The sequence below is a fragment of the Mytilus edulis genome, chromosome 4 (genome assembly GCF_963676685.1).
Source record: "Mytilus edulis chromosome 4, xbMytEdul2.2, whole genome shotgun sequence".
In the NCBI taxonomy this organism is placed as follows: Eukaryota; Metazoa; Mollusca; class Bivalvia; order Mytilida; family Mytilidae; genus Mytilus; species Mytilus edulis.
In genome coordinates this window covers 40746648-40769716 of record NC_092347.1, presented here as the reverse complement: position 1 = coordinate 40769716, position 23069 = coordinate 40746648, and the positions used below count along the sequence as shown (strand labels likewise).

General features: G+C 34.0%; 1 protein-coding gene across 1 annotated transcript; it reads left to right on the top strand.

Moving 5' to 3' along the window:
• Nucleotides 1–4521: 4521 nt before the first annotated feature.
• LOC139521375 (uncharacterized) lies at nucleotides 4522–19762 on the top strand. Its single transcript, XM_071314854.1, has 4 exons — nucleotides 4522–4686; nucleotides 7241–7256; nucleotides 10036–10200; nucleotides 19652–19762. Exons 1-4 carry the CDS (start codon nucleotides 4522–4524, stop codon nucleotides 19693–19695), a joined length of 390 nt encoding a protein of 129 aa, XP_071170955.1. The 3' UTR covers nucleotides 19696–19762.
• Nucleotides 19763–23069: the final 3307 nt, after the last annotated feature.

Here is a 23069-nt window from a genome sequence, read left to right as displayed (position 1 = left end):
TTTTTGTTTTATAGTGATTTTGTTTATTAATCAATGTTGATTGCTGTACCCCAAGTTTTGACATTTATAAATTATATGTCTGTTTGTTTTGTTCACACATCGTTGTCAATATAATAGAATTGTATACGACTGTCATACAAGTTAGAGGTTCAGCTAGCTGTAAACAATGGTTAATTCCACCGTTTTCTATATGAGAAAATGCATGTTATAAGAATATAACAGTTGTAATTAATTTGTTTGATGTATTTCAGCTTTTAATTTTGTCATTTGATAATGGACTTTCCGTTTTGAATTTCCCCCTCCGATCAGTAGTTTTGTGATTTTACCTTTTTCATTATATTTTCTTTTCGCTAATTTTTGTGCAAGGTTAAACAGGTGTTTATTCAAATGACTTTAATTATCAGTATATCTAATTTGCAATATATTTTCTACCATCGTGATACTGTTAAAGGTACTCTGTGGATGAAAGTTATCAGGTGGCAAAAAATGATTAGTTTCTGTCTTTATAATGTGAGATGTGACATCTAAGATTCTATTATAACACAATATATCACCCTTATAAACCTCTTAATCTCAATAGGACATTAACTAAAAAAAGACATATGTTCATTTAAACAGATTGTCGATCTTATTAGCAATGCTAAAGAAACCCACAATTGCTTACATATTACCAGTGAAGACCATACGGCCGTCATCTCTGTATTGACAGTAACTTAATGAGTGTATGAACTTATCTTTAGTATAGACAAGTACACACCCGTGATATCGCGGGTCATCTGATAAAGTCATGTCGATTATAAGATACACAGTTTTCTCTGCTTTCAAATCTTTCTGTTTGAACCCGTCGACCTGGAACTTATCAATTATTGGAAATATTAATTATTTGGAAAACAAAAGGTCCAGGCTATCCAGGAATGGGGTATTTTTTAATCAACAACATTGTCCTATATTAGTTATCTTAGAAAGTCTTGCTGATTGCTGAATAAAGCTACAATAGGGAACAATTTGACGATGATTGAATTTAGTAGTGTCAGCCCTTTGATTATGACCCGTGTATATAGCAAAATCCTAAATACACCGTTTGGTGGTGCGCCTGTCAAATGCGGAACGTACAGATAAGGTAATAGCTAACAGGTGAATATACTATTGGTATCGGTATCGGATTAGACCCGGAACTTGTTAATTATTGGCAATATTAATTATGTGGAAAACAAAAGGGTCTGGAGTGGTGTAATTTTTAATCTACACCACTGTCCTATATTAGTTATATATAGAGTTGAATTCTTTGATTTGTCGTTTTTACCCGATGACGGCTGACAAATTGGACCTCGTAATTTTAGTATTATAGATGCTAGATGAAAATATATGCATGCAGGCTTGACAATTCATATCATGGGGCCCGGGCACCTAATCTAATACTATTTTATTCAACTTAGCTAAATCTGCTGAATTGGGGATTAGAACATCATATACTACTCTGTCGATTCTTTCGAAAATGTTGCTTATTGTTTCTTGCAAATATTGTATTTGCATGTTTTTATACATCGAAGTATCATCATAGGCAATAGGAAAACAATTGTTTACTATCTTTTCTTTCTCTTATGGTACAATAAAATCCTTAAGGTCTGGCAAAAAAAATTAAAAATGGAAATGGGGAATGTGTAAAAAAGTAACAACAACCCGACCATAGAGAAGACAACAGCCGAAGGCCACCAATGAGTCTTCAATGTAGCTAAAACCCTCCCGCACTCGTAGTCGTCCTTTAGCTGGCCCCTTAACAAATATGCATACTAGTTCAGTGATAATGGACGGCATACTAAACTCCGAATTATACACAAGAAACTAAAATAAGGTTATTCTATTCGGATCAGAATATTCTTGGCATTTTTTTAGTCCGTTTAAGTTGAATTTTTGAACGATTTTTTGTTGCAAAACTTTTCTTTATGCATCGATAATTAAATGTGTCTGGTAAGTCTTTTTTTATAGTTTGTGTAACTATATATATAGTCTTAAATAGAAATGTTTATTGAGCAGCAAAACGGCACTTTGAGTCCGCCGTACATTTTGAAAACAAATAGGTTTTGAAATTTTTTCAATATTATTGGTATATATATGATAGCTTACTCTATGGAAAATATTATGAAGATTATCAAAGTATGAAGAAAGTCTTGAGAAATGCCGATTTTCCCAATACCCGCATATTCGACGATTTTCAATCGCAAAGCGACACGTTAAGCCTTCCTTATACTAGTATTTCAAAGATATATTTCTATGATATCTCTTTGATTATATCCGTATCTTTACTTATTTTTTAAATGTGATCTCACTGTTCCTTACATTAAAGACATGGTAGGTATCAAAGTTATTTTACGGTCTCCGGTAGACTTTAGGAATGTATTTTAAATATCAAACTGGCATGTTAAGTCCTACCTACTAAAGAGGACAAAGAGTTTCAAAAATGTACTTTTTTGGTTATATCAAAATATATTCAAACATGTTACTATAGTGTTCGTCCGTGTACGAAAACATCATGTTAGAAAGGGACATTAGGGTTTATATTGTTCTTTTATGTGGTTATAATTGTCATACCTTTGTTAAATTTGGGTTATCGAGGACCAGGACAATTGACGATAACTTTTGGAGGTAACAAAACGATTTTCTACATCTCATTTTACTGGCATGAAAATACGGATTTTATTGTGTTATAAAAATTTGCTGTTACAAAATGTTAGAAATTATTATAAATTAAGAAATGTATCTCCAGCATGCAAAGCTCTGATTCCTTTCACGGATTTGGCTATACTTTTTGGACCTTTTGGATTATAGCTCTTCATTTTTTATATAAGCTTTGGATTTCAAATATTTTGGCTACGAGCATCACTGAAGAGACATGTACTGCCGAAATGCGCATCTGGTGCAGGAAAAGTGGTACCGTAAATGTTATTAACTACAACTACCTTTTTTCAGGTTCCCGACTTTTCAGTTTTCTCTCAGTTTTCTGTCAATTTTACTTAATTTGAGTATAAAATTGACTCTTGGAAGCCGGTTTGATTGGATATTGAATATCCAAAAATTGCTTACTTAACATATTTGATGTATTGATTGAAAACTTTTTTTTATCAATAAAATAATCAGATATTCTTCAAGAAGCATCCCAATTATCCTGTTCTTAATCTGATTTTATTTCGATTTGTTTCTTTCGCATGTCAAAGAAAGCAAAATCTGTTCCAACAGCGTCCCAATTCTCCTATATTCAATTCGACAGAGATGTACTTATTACAATTTTGATCGTATTAGAATCTATTTCCGATTTGACAACATAGGTTGAGTTTCTCGAATGTAACGGGACGCACCTTATTGTCTAGAGTGCTAAACCGGCCTTTTCGGGTCATAAACGATCCATGAGACTTAAGTTATGAGAGTTAACGACTAGTTTAATTTAATGCAAAACTGCATTAATTTACAAAATAGCCCCGAATTCATATCAACCAAAATGGAAGTTATACCGGTACCATTAACGTTACAAGTGTAAATAAAAAGATAATGTTTCCGTACTGTCTTAATCCGTGGTTGTTTAAAAATCAAATGAATTGTTTTTCAACTTTATTGTAATTTTTCCGCCTCTATATTTAGTTTTTATATATAAAAGAGTTTTGTATTTTTACAGCTTTTTAAAAGGACTGTCTGTTATAAAAGGGCACTAGCTGTCAAATTCATCTTCACCGATTTGACTCAAATTTTCTATTTGTTTCATAACAATGCATGACATTTATCGAAATGATAAAAAGTCTAAGAATATTTTTTTGAGGATCGAATCAGTCAATCAAACGAATTACCTTTTTTTCACTTTCAATGTTGACATTCTTTTCCTTTAAATTATCAAACAAGCACACAATTCATGCGTTATCCGTCTCTAGCTAAGGGGTTAACATGAAGTTCACATGAATACGGATTCAATGAGGTCAAATTATTCACTTGCAAGTGTATAATTCATCATTAATGTTTCTTGGCTTATTTTCACAAAATTGAACCATACTGGCTGTTAAAAGCGAATTATTATTCCACTATTTCACATTCATTAATGTTCGATATAAAAAAAATCAATTATATTGTTTATGTATCTTGTAGCTAGTGCCCCTTTTAAAATACGTTGCAATAATTCAAACTTAACGTCAATAAAAAGATGTGCATCGTTTGAAAAATCAAAATCAAAAGTGTCATTTAGTGTAAACAATTATTTTATTTTTTTCAAAAGTGCACAAGTTACAAGTATACAATAGAAATACAGGGATTCGGAAACAAGAAAAACTTTATAAAAGTGACTTTTGCTGGTACAGATTTGATAATTTACAAATGCCTGTAACAAATCAGGAATATGACAGTTGTTGTCCATTCGTTTGATGTGTTTTGTCATTTGATTTTGTCATGTGATTAGGGACTTTCCGAATGAATTTCCCTCGGAGTTCAGTATTTTTGTGATGTTACTTTTTAACATAACATTCGACAATTTATTAAAACATTATGTATATAGCTTTAGATTTTGGAGATCCGGAAGATCCTGAAGATTCGGAAGATTCGGAAGATCCGGAAGATTTGAAAGATCTTGAAGATTCGAAAGAATGTTTGTTTATGTGTATTATATGCAAAAAATCTTTTAAGAGTTTGCAAATATTTCAACAGCACAAGGTTAGTTATAAAACTATTAATCTTTATTTATTTTGAACCTTTTTAGTCAATCTTTTTGATGTGAATATAAGATTTTTGTTCATATATATACTACACCAGGGTGAAAAGTCCGAAGAACATACTTCTTGCAAATGTTGTGTATTGTTAGTATGGCAGTTAAGTACTTTTTAAAGAAAAACGGTAATTAATCGCGTATGACAGATTTTGGACAAAAAATATTGATAGTTGCAGTGTAGACAATATGAAATGTATCTGCAACTTGTCAAAATGGGCCATATATCATACATCCGTCAAGTATTATGAAGTAAAATCACAAAAATACTGAACTCCGAGGAAAATTCAAAACGGAAAGACCCTAATCTATTGGCAAAATCAAATGATAAAACACATCAAACGAATGGACAACAACTGTCATATTCCTTTCTTGGTACAGGCATTTTCAAATGTAGAAAATGCTGGATTGAACCTGGTTTTATAGCGCTTAACCTCTCACTTGTATGACGGTCGCATCAAATTCCGTTATTTTAACAACGATGCGTGAACAAAACAGACATAATAGGTAAAATAGTCAAAATATGGTTAGTCAGAAAATGTAAACGTCACTTAGGAAGAAATTTTGTCGTTTAAAGTATTTTTAAAACAAATATAATTTCACATGAGGAATTGTGGTATATCGGATTAAAAAGTCAAAAGTTATGTTAGGACGAATTTCAGAATCAGATCGAGACTTAAAATTAACCAGAAGTCTTTTGATCATGGCAACATTGTATTTACAGAGTTTTTGGCTATCCGATATAGTTCTTAGCAGCAAAGACACTTCAACTTTCTGGTTCTATTTCAAAAAAATCCTGGAGACAGTTGCACTGTGCAAGTTTTCGAAATATTTTTGTTTTTGTTAATACCACCCATCGTTTTGGGTTTTAAAGAGAGGAGGTTCGTGTGTACATAAAACTTGTTTCTGTCCATAGCGGGTTTTTTTTCTGTACAAAGTCGGACTATCTTAATCATGATTAATAATTATTAAAATTCTAACTAGATTTCATTTTTCGACTTCGCAGGATGTAATTAAAGATGTTTATTTTTAGATTATATTTAGTTTGTAAAATATGAAACAAACAACAAGTTTCCAGGAATTTAAACACTAAACGAACTTCATTACTAGGAGTGTTCTACTTACACAAAACCTGTTCAAACAGAGTTATGAGGAAGACCTACCGACTTCGACACTAAAGTAAATATACGGTCACCGTTACCGTCACGAATTTGTTGATTGATACGATTTCTCAACCGACCAACGACTGTTTGGTCTGATTTTCAGTGTTAAATTATCGTTTTAAATATTTTGTTTGTTTACGAAATAAGACTTAATTGTTTCAGTTCACGTCTTTTTGGACTCTAATGAAAAGTTGTCGCATATGCAATCGTACCAAATCACAATATCATCCACATTTAGGTCGTGTTTTTTTCTCTTACGGATGGGAAAACTATTCTATGAAAGCAAACATATAAATCTGTTTCAGTGTTTGTCATATTTGACTCGCATCCTCTTTTCCGCAGTGATTGTTCCGTAGACTTTATATTTTGACGGTAACCGAGCGGTAGAGCCTCAGTGTAATGCTTTAAGAATGTGTTTTTGTAATAAGATACAAATATGATCATAAAGGAACAAAAGTTTACATCCAGTTACTCGTTCTTTGGTAGCGTGGTACTCTGGTATTTCGTATATATCCTTGTATGGTTGATTTCTCTAGAATTGGCTAGAGTTACTTGTCCAGGATAAAATCGTGCTGAAGACTTAATTGAATTTTCAGCCATATACCATTTTGGAAATACCTAAATTAACAAAATCGAGGCGGGTAATTACCAAAATTGTTAAACTTGATTGTCCCTTAATTAAAATAAACAGTATTCCAAATGAAAACACATGGCAAGGATAACAAAAGTGTTAGATTTAATAAAATTGTGAAAGGAAATGGTGAATATGTCAAAGCGACAACAACCCGACCATAGAGCAGACAACAGCCGAAGGCCACCAATGAGGCTTCAATGTAGCGAGAAACTCCCGCACCGGAGGCGTCCTTCAGCTGGCCCCTTAAAAATATGTATACTAGTTCAGTGATAATGGACGTCATACTAAACTCCGAATTATACACAAGAAACTAAAATTAAAAACCATACAAGACTAACAAAGGCCAGAGGCTCCTGACTTGGGACAGGCGCAAAATTGCGGCGGGGTTTAACATTTTTATGAGATATCAACCCTCCCCTTATACCTCTAGCCAATGTAGATAAATAAACGCATAACAATACGCACATTAAAATTCAGTTCAAGAGAAATCCCGAGTCTGATGTCAGAACAATGTTTAAACATGCTTTATATACAAGAAAAAAAAAATAACAAAAGTAATTTATCGGTACGACAACAAACATAATTTTAGGGGAAACAAGTTCAATTTCTGAGAACCAACATGTCGTCACAATATACTAGTATTATAGTGAACCTTTATATTAAATGGTAAAAACATTGCCTATGTCACTCTTGGTTCTATTTCAGAGTAAATGCAGATTCGGTGAGACACTTATTTTCGAATTTTTATAACAAGTTTATAGCATTTTAATGAGCAAACACATTTTTATATGAATCTCCATATTACATATGGAACAGTTCAGTGAACAATAATTGAAGTGTTGATTTCATATTATTTTTTATATTCACAGTATGAATTTATTTCGACTTTATTTCGTATTATAATTTGTGGGGTCGTCGGTTTAAAGATCAACAAAAAGTATGAAAAGACAACAAATACAAAGACTCAACATATTTTCTGAAGTTACTTTTAGTTTTTTCGTACTCTTACACTGTATACTTTCAAAAAGTTTAGGGGCAGCATACTTTTTTTCTATTAAAATAATTAAATAGACAAATGGAATAATATATTACAAATGTATTATCATTATAGAGGCTGCCATGTTTTTTCAAATCTTAAAATCCACACTTTCAAAAGCATATCAACATCTTTTCTCTAAGCATGTAATAAGCAACATTGCACACACGCACAAACCAACAATCAAACACACACTCACCACAAAAGACAAATAAAAACCACAAAAAATCGTACCAGGATGACCTGTCAGTTGTTTTTAGATCAAACGTGGAATTGTAAAATATTCAATCTGACACATTCACGTGACAACAACTTAACCACTTCAGCTTCAGGAATAACTGTGACAAAGTAAAAACGTGTCATAATACATAAGCAACGCGACGGGTGTCAAATGTTGTGCGGGATCTCTTTACACTTGCAGAGCTCATAAGATCACCCACTGTTTCGTGTTCCTCAGTCTTTAAGTATTCTATGTAATGCTGAGTGTACTATTGATTGTCTTTGTTGTTTTTGGCCATGATGTTATTTATTTTCGACTTAGGGAGCTACCATTTGATTTTTATGGGGGGGCTAGGAGGAAAATTTTGTCCTGCATTTTTTTTTAGCTGTTATCTCTGTCCTGCCTTTTTATTTTTCACTCTGTTCAGTCCTGCCTTTTTTTTTTAGTTTATCCTAACTTTTTTTTACCTAAATTGTCGTCCTGACTTTTTTTTTGCAAGTGTCTCATCCTGCCTTTTTTTTTACTCAAAACTCCTGTCCTGCCTATTTTTTTCAAATTTCATCCTAGCCCCCCCCCCCCCCCCCCCCCACATAAAAATCAAATGGTAGCTCCCTTATGCGTTTAAATTTCCCTTTTGGTATCTTTTTCGCCTCCCTCTTTTGATTAACATTTGGCTGGCAATCATAATATTTTATACTTTAATCCATTTAAAAAATGCCTAATAAAGTTTAGAATATACACCTTATTTTTATTAAATGTTTTATTTCAACTTAATATATTGGAAATAAAACATTTACGTTTTGTCTTGTACATATTTCAAAAGCGATAATGTTTTCGTGTGAAATAAACACAAAGGGAACGGTATGAAATTGCCTCTTTGTTTGGCTCCTTAGTTTCAAGTATCAAGGTATTATAAATCTACCAAATAAATATCCTTCAGTTGTTCATCAGACATTATTTTGTTAGCCATACGTACATATATGTTTTTTTTAATTCTGTCGGGTATACCCGTATTTATGGTTCAATTTAGTGCAAGCGTCCTTAATTCTACAAAATAGTCTCATATTGAGATTTATTGATATCTTTTTAGATGTGAGCAAGAGTTTTTCTCAAAAAAAAATTATGCTACTAATGAATTTTCAAAAATGCTTTCGTAAGTGTCGTATTATTGTCAAATAACTAATTGTAAAATGTAAATTTTACCCAAGTTTTCAATTTCAACATACATTGTCATGACAAGGGACTGTTTTGCTCTAAAGTGTCCAGATAATATTTACATATTCCTTTATTGAAAACATTAGAATTATTTTAAAAAGTTTTCGTAATTCTGCTATTATCGCAATTCAGAGACCCAATAAACGTATCATACCTCCACCTTAACAATTATACTCTATTCATATTTCGAGACAAATTTATATCTAGGATACAGAGGAGAAAAGTATGAATGTATCACTTGCCATTTGGTCTAATAACTTATTTATAATGTTATTTCTATATAGACAAAACATTGAAACTGTAAACCATAAGAAAGGTATGAGAAATACTACTTTGGTAGACATTGAAAAATAATATTTACAGTACAAACTTTACTGTTTCAGAAAAATGAAATGCATATTTCTACATTTAATGTCTCTTCAGTGATGGCCAAGGCCAAAATGCCTGAAAATGCATAACCTAATATAAACGTTGAATATAGGTTAAAAAACAAAGAAGGATAAATGTAAGCCAAGCTCTTACAGCGAATCTCGAAATTGTAACAGCAAATTACAAAATAAAAGTATTTGTATTTTCATATCTAGTATCATATCGTAGTAAAGGCTACTAGTCTGGTGATACTCTTGGGGACTAACGGCCAACCACCACAGGTATCAACCCAGTGGCAGTTATAACATTTATGTTACCAGTTTAACGAAAAGAGATGCGCCTTTAAAAATAAAATGTATTTTTCGTGATGCTCGAGGTAGAAATATGAGGAAATCCAAAACCTAAAACTTCTTTTAAAGAATTGCTTAAACCAAATATCACGATCCATGGTCAAGGATCAAAATTATGCATGATAGATGCATTCCTTAATTCAAATGAAATATCGAAATGTAATTAACGCCGTTGGGTAAAAAGAAAAGGTCATCTATTGATCTGGTTTGGACGCATTTATTTTATCGTAATTCGTGGTTGTAAAATAAATCAAATGAATTGTTGTTTCAAAATCTGTTGTATTTTTTTTTCAATGCTTATGGAGTACAGAACTATCAAAAGGGTATAGAAAACACAAAAAGATGTCCAAAACAGAGTATATTTTTCCACCAACTACTGTTGACAAATTTACTTCAGCTGCTGCTAGAATAACCCCTGGTTATAGTGATAAAAGTTTTCATGTACAGGTCCAGCAAGAACAAGAACCTAAGAGTGGTAAGAATCATCTACATGTAGTCTTTATATATAAAATTCTTTTATATTTAAAACAAAAAAACTATTTTAGGTTTTTTTTTTGATACGTTGTAAGATGTTTAAAGGTTAAATGAATTATATGCAAATTTAGATGTGGGTTTGTTCCACTGAGGATTGCAACTGGGAGATATGAAATAATTTTCTTAGAAGACAGAATGTGCCATATATGTGATGGTTTTATTAAAGGCAAATCGCGTGTTTTATTAAGATTTCCTCTTTATGACGATTTTAGAAACCCAATCTAATTAAAAACCGATCTCTCATCGCTCCCGTTTTCTGATATGTCGCGTGGGAGATCTAACGAAAAACGCTTTTTTGTCCTCAGTGGAGCAAACCCACATCTAGATTTGGCGAAAGCACTTCTGTGACTAAAAGACAAAGCTATTTTGCAGTATTCCTCGGGTTCATATTTGTCTTTTAAGTTTGTATGTTCGTAGCTTATTGCCATCTCTATCTTATTTATCGTGCAATTTTGACATAAAAAGATTAACAACACGATTAGTGTCCATATTTTCAGGACAGGATAAATGATTTAAATTTAAGACATGTTAATGTTTACCGTGCCATATGGAGCAACATGGTTAAATGAAATATTCCTTTAGTTATGAACAGTCCGAAACAAAATTATGAACAAACGAAACCCCAATTGTAGTCTAATTCCGTAAGGGTATTGCTACACGAAATAAAGAATCCAAAAAACCATAAAAAAATGAGATACAGTAATTTGTACTTCAGTACAGACTTTGATAATACATTGAACAGTACCAAATTTACTGTGCACTTTGGCAATCCATGTCTCTTCATAGATGCAAGAGACTAAATATTTGATTATCAAACACATAATACAAACTTTTAAGAGCGGCTTAAGCGAAAATAACTAAAAGTAAAACCACACTTGGCCACGGAACCAGATTTATGCAATGAGGAGATGCATTCCTTAATTTGGGATAATAATTGTTTGTATTCGTTTGGGATGTTTCTTCTTGTTTCAATTAGTCATCTTAGTTAATTATTTAAGAATTGAATGCTTCTTTTTGCAACTTCCTTATGCCCGCGTCACACTGTCCCGATTTTTACGCCGATGGCAACACGATAATGGAAATTTTCAAAATCGGGACTGATCGTATCCAGATCGGGCTATTCGTAGTGCCATCTTTAACCATCGTAGAACCATCGGCAACTTTTTCTAGCTTTCGGGGACAACTTCGGGAAGGGTTCTAAATTTTTTAACATGTTAAAAAATCCCCGAAGGTGCGTCCGATGTTGAGGGTTCGTATTGAGTTCGTATCACCATCCTCACCATCGTAATGTCACCGGGAATGCATCTTTGCACATCGTATTGCATTCGTGTTTCCATCGTTTCCATCGGGCAGTTTTGACATAAAGATGTCTACACGAATGAATCACGAAGATACCCGAAGGTCTAACGATGGCAACACGACTTCGTGAAGACCTCGTAATCCCGTCGTGTTGCCATCGAATAAAAGTACGAAGGCGACAAGATGGAACTACGACGGCAATAAATCCAGCTAAATGTAAGTTAATTTTTCGCTAAAATACATTTAAAGTGCCATGCGCGATATGCACTGGTCAGTCTAATACAACAGTTAAGAAAGACGTTCACAAAACATGGAGCTCATATCATATGATTATATGAGAACAAGAAAGGCGACAGCGTTGTTTCTATTAATTCAAATGGAACAAGAAGAGCAGCTATTACAGGTTCAGGATTTACTTTTACAAGTAAAATATTATTTTTTGTCAATTTTTCATATCAAGTAACATAATGAAAATCATAAACGCGCCTCGTACACCAACACTGCAGGTACACGTATATAGGGAAACCAACTTTTTCTTCATTATTCTAATTTTTTATGTATCGTCTGAGTTGTTGTCACACGAATGTTTACTCCATAACCATTTTGTTTTCTATATGTCATATTTTGCCGCATTTGTTGCTTTCCCCACATCCTTCCTTTTGTCTATATTATTATGATATTCTCCTGGAAAGAGCTCTTTTTGAATAAAAGGGATCAACGAACCCATTACCTTACCTTTAAGATAGATCAGTAAACATGGGCATAATTATGGGTGATTATTCAGACTAGTGCACACATTTTACAGTTTAAACAAGGCAATGCCGAGCGTGGCATCCCCTCGTATGTAACATATTGGGGACAAATATGGACACTATATTTGTATATGACACATGCAGAAAATGGTAAATTGAATATGCATATTTGATACATAAACTGTTTTTTAAGAAATTTACCAAAATATTCAGTAACTGGAATACCTTTAATATTGTCTTTAGAACCAGCAGGTAAAAAAATGAGCAACCAATTTCCTATGTATTATGCTATTTCAAGGAGAAAAAACAAGTCCATCTGCATGACCTTGACCTTTGGCCTTGAACGTAAAAAATGTCAGATCATTACAAGGAGGAACAATATACCAAATGTGGTTAAAATCTTTTGAAGCATATTGGTTTTAGAGTGTCCACAAGGGTGATATTGCCTTGTATTACAACTGCCACTGTGACATTGACCTTTGAACTTTAAAGTCAATAGCGCTTAAGATATTCTTAACGAGTAACACCAAACCAAGTTTTGAGCATTTTGGTTCTAGAGTGTCCATAACAATTTTATCTACACGCAACTTACATGTAGTAGGCGAGGGGATAATAAACTAAGTTTTATAAGAATTAGACAAAAAGATCGATTTCCCGCCATGCATGGCAGACTTGTACAGAAACGATATGTTGTCGAAATTCTGCTCGTATCTTTTAGACATCGTATGGCCATCGCGCCATCATCGTAATCCATCGTGCAGCCTTCGTAATCCATCGTGTAGCCTGTCGGGAATTTAGCGCGAATATATACATGTTAACGTTGCTACTTGACTTATGTATTTATGACGTTACTTATATAGCAATGGCTAGACGTTAGAATAAACACGATCTATACACAACGCATTTTATCTACTTTACACAACATTTATGGTGCCGTGACTGTCGGAAACAATGGAATCGAAGTTAAAAGCAGTACGTAGAGGACACAGAGGGCAAGTTACAAAGTTATTCAAGAAATTCGATGAGATTGAAAATTATTCGGACTTAGACAAAGACGATGTGAAATTAATTTCGGATGCAATTGACCAGAAACAGAGGACTATCGTGGATTTGAATGAAAAGATACTGGATTTAACGTCGGAGGAGGATGTAGCAGAGGAAATTCAAGAGTCTGATGAGTATATGTTTAATTTAGGGTCCAAACTTCGAAAAATTAGAAAAATTACACATTCTGATTATATTTCTCAAAATGTAGCATCAACGTCTCTAGATCCAAATGCAAACAGTTTTAATCCACCTTACCCCACAAATTCATCGCTTACCAATGCCAATGTTATACGCAGCAATGAAACTGAAATTAATGTACAGCTAACCAATTTTGATAACTTCCGCTCCATGCAAAATACCCATCGTGACTTGCAGTCTACAAATAACTTGTACAACCAAGGCTTTTCTTCTGTATCAAATAGCAGGCAAAACCACAGATTACCAAAACTAGATTTACCGCACTTTGATGGGGAAATTTTACAATGGCAAACCTTTTGGGATTCCTATGAATCAACTATTCATTTCAACAGTACTTTGACCGAGATACAGAAATTTAGTTACTTGAAGGCCCAACTCCATGGCCATGCCGCCCAAACTATTGAAGGTTTCGCACTGACAAATGCCAATTACACTACAGCCGTCAATTTACTCAAAGAGCGTTTTGGATCGCCCCACAAGATAATTCATGCCCACATGAAAGCTTTAATGGAACTTCCTTCGCCGTCAAATGATTTAAACAGCCTAAGAAGGTATGGAGACCACCTAGAAACGTACGTAAGAGGTCTTGAATGTTTGGGTCAAATACAAGAAATGTATGGCGCGCTACTAGTACCTATAATTATTAGTAAACTACCAGTAGAAACGAGAAAAAGTATTGCCCTTGAATATGATAGCGATCATATAACTCTAAACAACCTCAGAAAAGCCATCACAAAAGAAGCGAGAATTCTTGAAGCGGGACAATTTACCGACCGCGAAGGTTTACATACTACCGCAACATTTCTGACCGAAGCTCGTAATAAAACTCAGCGAAATTTCAATACAAACAATCCACGTTTCAATGACAAAACAAAAAACGTCCATGCATCTACTGTACTGGTGTACATTTTCCGGGAGATTGCACGACAATTTCTGACGTGAATGAAAGACTGAACATCGTAAAGCAAAAGAAAAAATGTTTCAACTGTCTAGGAAACCACGGTGTTTCCGAGTGTAAATCACGTAACCGATGTAAGAAATGCAACAAGAAATATCACACCAGTATTTGCGGGGAACAAGCTACAGATGGAAAAGGACAGGACAGCAAGGAGAAATCAACCGTTGTAAGCTTGGTAAAAACAGAAGAACCAGAAACCGCAGTAATGTATACCTCACAACACACAAGCGTTTTATTGAAAACAGCTATCGCACCAATATCATATGGGAAACAGATCACTGAAGCTAGTATTTTATTTGACGAAGGTGCCCAACGTTCATTCATCACTCAGAGCATAGCCGAAAAATTACAGATAAGACCAAGCGGAAGGGACACAATTGAACTGTCAGCTTTTGGAGACAAGGAAAAGAATATACGCCATTTAAATACAGCAACCGTTCAACTACAAACTGACAAAGGTGAGATTGTAAACATTAATGCATTGATTGTTCCAGATATTGCAGTCCCACTTCAAAACCTGACGAAATACCTTACACGCAATTTGCCATACTTGAAAGATTTAAAGCTCGCACATCCTGCAAATAACACTGATGGCTTTGAAATTTCACTCTTGATAGGAGCCGATTATTATTGGGGTATAGTTCAAGATCACGTGAAAAGAGGGAATGGACCTACAGCCGTAGCATCAAAAATTGGTTACTTGTTATCTGGACCCGTAATAAAAAACGGAAAGAAATCATTAACTTCATCAGTTCTTTTGAATGTTACTTCACACCATGCAGAGGAAAGCGAGATCGAAAAATTCTGGAATCTAGAATCGTTAGGAATACGTTTACCACAACAGGACGATGAGGAGAGTTTTGTAAAGACTTATCAACAAGACTGTATCAAATTTGAAAACGAACGTTATTCTGCCTAGTTGCCATGGAAACTTGATCATCCGGACTTACCTTCAAACATCATGATCGCTAAAACAAGGACAGAAAGCACAATTAGAAGACTAAGTCGTGAACCACATTTACTAAGAAAATATTCAGAAATTATTGAAGACCAAATGAAGAGAGGGTTCATAGAGAAGATAAACGATAAAAACGACAATGGTAAAAGCACTCACTATATACCACATCATGCCGTAAAAAAGGATTCAACAACAACACCAATTCGTATAGTATACGACTGTAGCTGTAAAAAGTCGCCAGATCACGTAAGTTTGAATGATTGCCTAATGTCAACTCCGCCAGATTTGAACGACTTGACAAAAATATTAATGGGATTTAGAACCAAGAAGTACGCAATAAGCACGGACATTGAAAAGGCTTTCTTACATATTGGATTAGATGAGAAAGATCGAGATTTTACACGCTTTTTTTGGTTGAGCGACACAGATAATCCCAGCAGTACTCTTACAACATATCGATTTAAATCTATTTTGTTTGGTGCAACAAGTTCACCGTTCATCCTAAATGCAACACTGCTTAAACACTTGGATGTATGCAACACAAATGTATCAGCAATGATGAAGAATGACCTTTACGTGGATAATATTTTGTCCAGTTTGGAAAATGAAGATGACGCCGCAAAGTATTTTGTACAAGCCAGATCATTGATGTCGGATGCTGGATTTAACCTTCGTTCATGGAGTTCAAATTGCTCAAAACTTACAGATTTAGCCAAACAACATGACGTATGTGAAAAAGAAACTTTTGTCAAAATACTTGGACTGAAATGGGATGCAGTTAAAGATACGATCACTTTTCAAAAAGTCGACTTATTTGATATTGAACTACCAAATATTACGAAACGTGAAATTCTTAAACAGTCGTCACGTATTTACAATCCGCTCGGATTACTTAGCCCTGTATCCGTACGAGCAAAAATGTTAATGCATACATTGTGGGAACAGAAGTACGGATGGGATGAGCCACTACCATTAGAAATACAGACAACATGGAAAAATTTAGCCAAGGATTTGGAGAAAACGACTTATACAGAATTGAAAAGACCGTATTGTCCCAATTTACCAAATCAGAAAACCCAACTTCATGTTTTTGTAGACGCTAGTACAACTGCATACGGAGCAAGTGTTTACATATGTAACCATCATGAGTCATCTTTAGTTATTGCAAAGAATAGAGTAGCACCGCTTAAGCAACTGACACTACCACAGCTGGAATTAATGGCCGCATTCATTGGAGCACTACTAGCCGATCATGTTAAATCAGTTTTACACATAGAAGACATAACGTTTTGGTCAGACAGTCAGACAGTTCTACAGTGGTTATCAACTTCAAAGCAATTGAAAGGGTTCATACGAAATAGAGTAACGGAAATACGCAAATTGACCAATACACAAGAATGGAGATATTGCCCAACGAAAGATAATCCGGCTGACCTTCTTACTAGAGGACTCAGCGTGTCACAGTTTGAAAAGAATACACTATGGTTCAACGGACCCGAATGGATCACTGATGCATCAAAATGGCCGTCGTGGAAGCCAAATGACACAACAGTATTACTTACCAGTACAGATATAGAAGAATCAAGTATAGCGGACAATGCAATAGATAATCAACAAGGCATACACCAAATTGTGCAAATTACTAGATATAGTACATTATCAAATTTACTACGAATAACATCTTATCTATTACGATTTATACGAAATTGCCGTTCGCCAATATTACAGAGAAATAAAGCAAAATACGTTTCAAGAGAGGAATTGCAGGATGCAACAGAGTGTTGGATACTAAATTGCCAAAGAACTTCATTTAAGGACGAAATGTTATACTTGAAATTAAAGGATACTAAACCTACTGTTTTAGTTAGACAACTTAGATTGTACCTGAATAACAAAAACGCAATTTGCTGTGGAGGGAGAATTCATAACGCACCTGTTTGTGAAAATACGAAATTTCCTTATTTGTTACCTAGAAGTCATCCTTTTACAAAATTAGTTGTTCTTGATATACACAGGTACATGAAACATTCAGGAGTTTTATCAACAGTGACTCAGATACGACAAACTTAGTGAATACCCAGAATTCGCCAATACGTAAGAGGAATTTTGCGAAATTGCGTAATTTGTCGAAAAATCAACAGTAAACCATATACAGCACCTGATCCGCCGCCACTCCCAAAAGTTCGATTACTGGAAACTCCGCCTTTTACAAATACCGGCGTCGACTTTACAGGAGCGCTGTACGTTCGAGATACACATGATTATGAAAACAAGGTTTTTATATGTCTATTTACTTGTGCTTCAACGAGAGCCGTACACCTGGAAGTTGTACCGGACTTATCAGAAAAATCATTTCTACAAGCCTTTAGAAGATTTGCTAGTCGTAAATCTAGACCACACACCATGATTTCGGATAACGCCTCGACATATTTAGCCGCCTCGGAAACATTAAAGAAATTAACCGAATCACCATCGCTAAACGATACGTTATCAACATACGGAACAAATTGGAGATTTATACCGAAAAGAGCGCCCTGGTATGGTGTATGGTGGGAACGCTTTATAGGAATTACAAAAACTTGTTTGAGGAAAACATTAGGCAGATCTTACGTTACCATGGATACACTTCAAACAATTCTGACAGAAATAGAAGCCATCATTAATGATAGACCATTGACCAACATATCACCGGATATTGAAGACGAGGAGCCGTTAACTCCGTCACACTTACTGTACGGAAGAAGAATAACTTTAACGCCGTATCCACAACCGAATATTGAGTACATTGCCGTGAATAGTGGAAAACAAGAACTGCATAAACATTTGAATAAACAGTTGAGTTTAATGGAGCATTTTTGGAACCGGTGGAAATCCGAGTATATAACGACGTTAAGAGAGTTTCATCGCCTAACAGGAAACAATTTACAAACTATTCAAGTTGGAGATGTAGTGCAAGTCCAAGATGATAAATTACCGAAAAACCGATGGAACATTGCCGTTGTTGATGAATTGATCACCAGAAACGATGGTTTTACACGAGCAGCTATAATACGAACTAGTGCAGGACGTACTTCACGTCCTATAGTAAAACTGTACCGGCTCGAAATCCGAACAAACATTAACAATTTAGATGACAAAAATGACAATACTTCAACAGAGAGATTGACAAGAGTTCTACCAAAACGAGAGGCATCTGTCCAAGCTCGAGAGAACATCAAGAAATGGACTATCCAAAAGTGAACTACTAGCTGACAATTTAATTTGAATAGACTTCGTTAAAAGTGAAAAATTATTAAGTGAATTATTTGAATTTGTTTTAGAAAGACAATTAATTACTTAGTTTTCAGTAATATCTATTCGATTGACATTTACAGTGATTAATAATTTATATTTTAACTTTTGCCGGCCCCGAGAATGTCGGGAATTTAGCGCGAATATATACATGTTAACGTTGCTACTTGACTTATGTATTTATGACGTTACATATATAGCAATGGCTAGACGTTAGAATAAACACGATCTATACACAACGCATTTTATCTACTTTACACAACATAGCCTTCGTGATCCATCGTGTAGGCTTCGGCTGAGATATGAAGCTTAAATACCCGTCTTCGGTTAACCTTCGTATGTCCATCTTTTCCTATCGTATATAATTTCGACACCATCGTATAGACTTCGTTATTCATCGTACTTACTTCGGTCACTTTTTGGTATTTTAACGAGATCGGGACCAACTTCGTACGAACTTACAATTTTCGCATTCGGTTGTCCATCGTATATAAAAATCGGGACAGTGTGACGCGGGCATTAAGGTGTAAAAGCGTTGACCGAAGTACATTTTGTATGAAGCGCGGAAACGCTTCATACTAAAAATGTGCGCACGGTCAACGCTTTTACAACCCTATGAAGTTACAAAAAGAAGCATTCAATACTTATAATTACATTTTTTTAGCAATGATCCTGAAACACGAGTTTTATTATTGTTTTATTTGTTCACCTGTGCACTTTATTGTGGGACCACGTGTTATCATAAATGAAAAGTTTTATTGAGCAATGCAATTGCTTACGGAATAACACGTGATGTGCAGTTAGCCTATCAGAATAAAGAATCATAATGAAACATACATCTAATGTAATTATATAGTTGTAATAAAAATTGATGCTTATTTGATTTCAGAACCGATAGAGAGGATATTCGTGGACGACTATTCTAATGGTTAAATGGTCTAAATAGTGATGCATAAACTAGATGGCAAGATGATTTTTTTTTTTAGAATTTTTATTGTTTTCAAGTAATAGATCATAATAAAGAAAACAATATAGTCCCTTCTCTTTTTTCAGTTGGTTGTCATAGCAATAAATTACTGTATTATAAAAGAACAGATTTTGCTGTTGATTATTTTGTGTCGTGAACACAGTAGTACTTATTTAGAAATTGAGAAAGATTCCCATTTAATGGGCAAGTAGGTCACAAGTCAATAGAATGGTTACTTAAAACAAAAGTCTTGTTCCCTTCAACCTTTGACCTCAAGGTAAACAAACTTGATTGTTTTACACTTTTGTGTGTGAAAAATGACTTTATCATAGTCTTGAGATATTTGGTACATGGATGCAGTACTTCTGAACAATGTGTTGTGTCCTTTTGAAGATGACCTCTGACCTTGACATTTACTATTTATGTTGATGATGGATGGCTGCTTAACGTCCAGCGGCAAAATGAATGCATATGCAGGACGAGAACATGTTAATATAATATGAACATAAACCCTGCATTGTGCTAGACCGACATGTCACCCTACCCGGACACATTATTCTGATTCCCAGCTCTTACTCCTTAATGCCGCATGCTAAGCAGAGGAGCAGCAAATACTAATTTTTTAATCTTTGGTTTGACAAAGTCGGAGTTCGAACCCACAATATATCACACTCGAGGAGAACACGCTACCACGAGACCATCGAGGCAGTTGATTTTTACCATTTATCCGTCAGGGTCATTATCTAATTTTTAAAAGTGTCCACTTCAAAACTTTTTATAATCTTGCATTTTTCAATGAAACTAAAATTGTCCACCTTTTGGCGAAGCACTGTCCTTCCGTGTAGTTAATCATTAAATATGTCAAAAAAGGTTCAGATCCCCACCTTTAAATCACACGTAATCTTAAAGGGGCACTAGCTACGAGAAATGAAAAAAAAAATCGAATATGATTTTGCTTGGTTCAATCATTAATATAAGTGAAAAGATGAAATAATAATTCGTTTTTAGCTACCAATTTGGTTCAATTTTATCAAAATAAGCAAACAAACATTGCTCAAGTGAATAATTCGACCTCATTGAATCCGTATTCATGTGACCTTGAATTTAACCCAATAGCTAAAGATTGGTTACGCATGTATAAATCGTGGTCAGCCATTAAAAGGAAAAAGAATGTCAACATTGAAAGTGAAACAAAGGTGAACCATTCCGTTGACCGATTCGATCCACAAACAAAAATCATTCTTATACAGGTAAAAACGGTAATTAACTTTTTATTTATCCTATAACATGAAATAAAAAAAGACATAAAAAAATCCAATTGCACGAGGTCGCTCTATATTTATATTTATGTTGATGTTTTTATCGGGTTATATGACAATCGCCAGTCTCCGGTGGTCATCTCGAAAGTTAATTAGATGGCGTCTAGACTGAACTTCACACGAAATTATGATACATATTATCGAGTACATGCAGTGTTAACTGTTTATTTCAGACTTATTGTAATTTGAATATACGTTTTAGTATGTTATGAATCAAATATGGGAATTTGAGTCAAATCGGTGAACATAAATTTGACAGCTAGTGCCCCTTTAATAGCCCTAGAAAGCCCTTTCTAGTTCACAATTGTCTTTGTCTCTGAGAGACATCCCCGCTACTTTTATACAATATATAATATATTATAATAGTATATTGTTAAAAATCTTGAAAACTATTCACATCCTCCACCAAAAAAACCCAGTCTTAATCAACTTGAATTGAAAATTTTCAATGTGATTTTAACCTAAGGGGACGACCATTTGATATTCTTGGGGGGGGGATGGAGGATTTGTTTTTGATCGGTTATTTATTTTTGCAAACTAAGAGGACAGATTATTCATTTTCTGCATTATTGAAGCAAGATTTTTCATTTTCGTTAAAGCAAGGGACTGATTATTCATTTTCACAACTATATTTTTGATATTCGAAAACATACATTTTTTTAAATGTTTTGTTTATAAATAATACATATAGTATAGTCAAGTCATTATGTACCATTTAATTAGATTAACCATCCCCCTCTGCAGAAATGAATCTTTTAAATTCCCAACTGCATATACACATAGTATTAAGTTTAGTTATAACTAAGCACTTTTAAATGTACTGGCAAACCTACTACGCCGAGCGGAGCGATGAAAAACATTTTTTGAAGGGTTTTGGAGCCACTGAAGGCCCAAGAAGCTATAGAACAAATGATGCATGCTTTCTGGGTGTTCGGAAGACCCTTTCATAATCTGAAAATGAAGTTTTGTTTTAATAATTTTTTGACAATATTTTGGTCTCAAATCAAAATGTATAAATTCAGTGTAAGACTAAAGTTTCTAGGGAAAACATCAAAAGACAAATGTGCATGATAACGCAAAAATGGAATTAACATAGTTAAGCCTGTGGCTGCTGTTTTATTTTAAAGTTCATAACAAAATTACTAGATTACAAAAGGAATGCAACACTAACAGAATACAGAAGGGCAATCAATGAACAAAAGACAAATAAATAAGAAACATTCAAATGCAATTATTTTGCAACAATTGTTCTGATTGGATAACAAGACAAGACAAGACAAGACAAGACAAGACAATATTTTATTTGAGTCTCACCTCTTATAAAACATTTACATAATATTACAATTTCCAATATAAAACAAGAGCCACTCTAAAAAGAGTTATGAGAGACTATAAAAATTGTATATACATTACATATATATATATACATACATAAAACATAAAACAAATTAAAAGTATACAGATGTTAAGAGTAACATAAAACAAATTAAAAGTATACAAATGTTAAGAATATAATAAACATTTTCTTTTCAGTAAAATATCATAGCAGATTTTGGCAGTATAAAAGTAAACATTTTCATCACTAAATAAAAATACAAATTTATCGTCATCTGACATACTATTAAAATCATGACAGAAAGAATTAGCATGACTAAACAACACAGCACGAAAATCTGCATATAGTGGACATTTCAAAATTACATGTTTCTCATCTTCAATGGTATCATTACAACTAAAACATATTCTTTCATTAATAGGTAAGTTCTGATACCGGCCCGTTTCAATTTTTAGGGGCGCAACACCACAGCGAAATTTTGCAAAAGCACTTCTATATTTCCCTGCAATAGTTTTACAAATGTAATTTTCTACCTTAAATTCTGTTTTAAATAATTTATAAGTACGAAGTTTGGCATATTCATTCGAAACCAACTTATTATGCCATTCAGTTTTATATAAATCAATAGCTAAGCATTCTATATCCTTAATTACATTTTTAGTTAACAATATATCACAGTTACAAT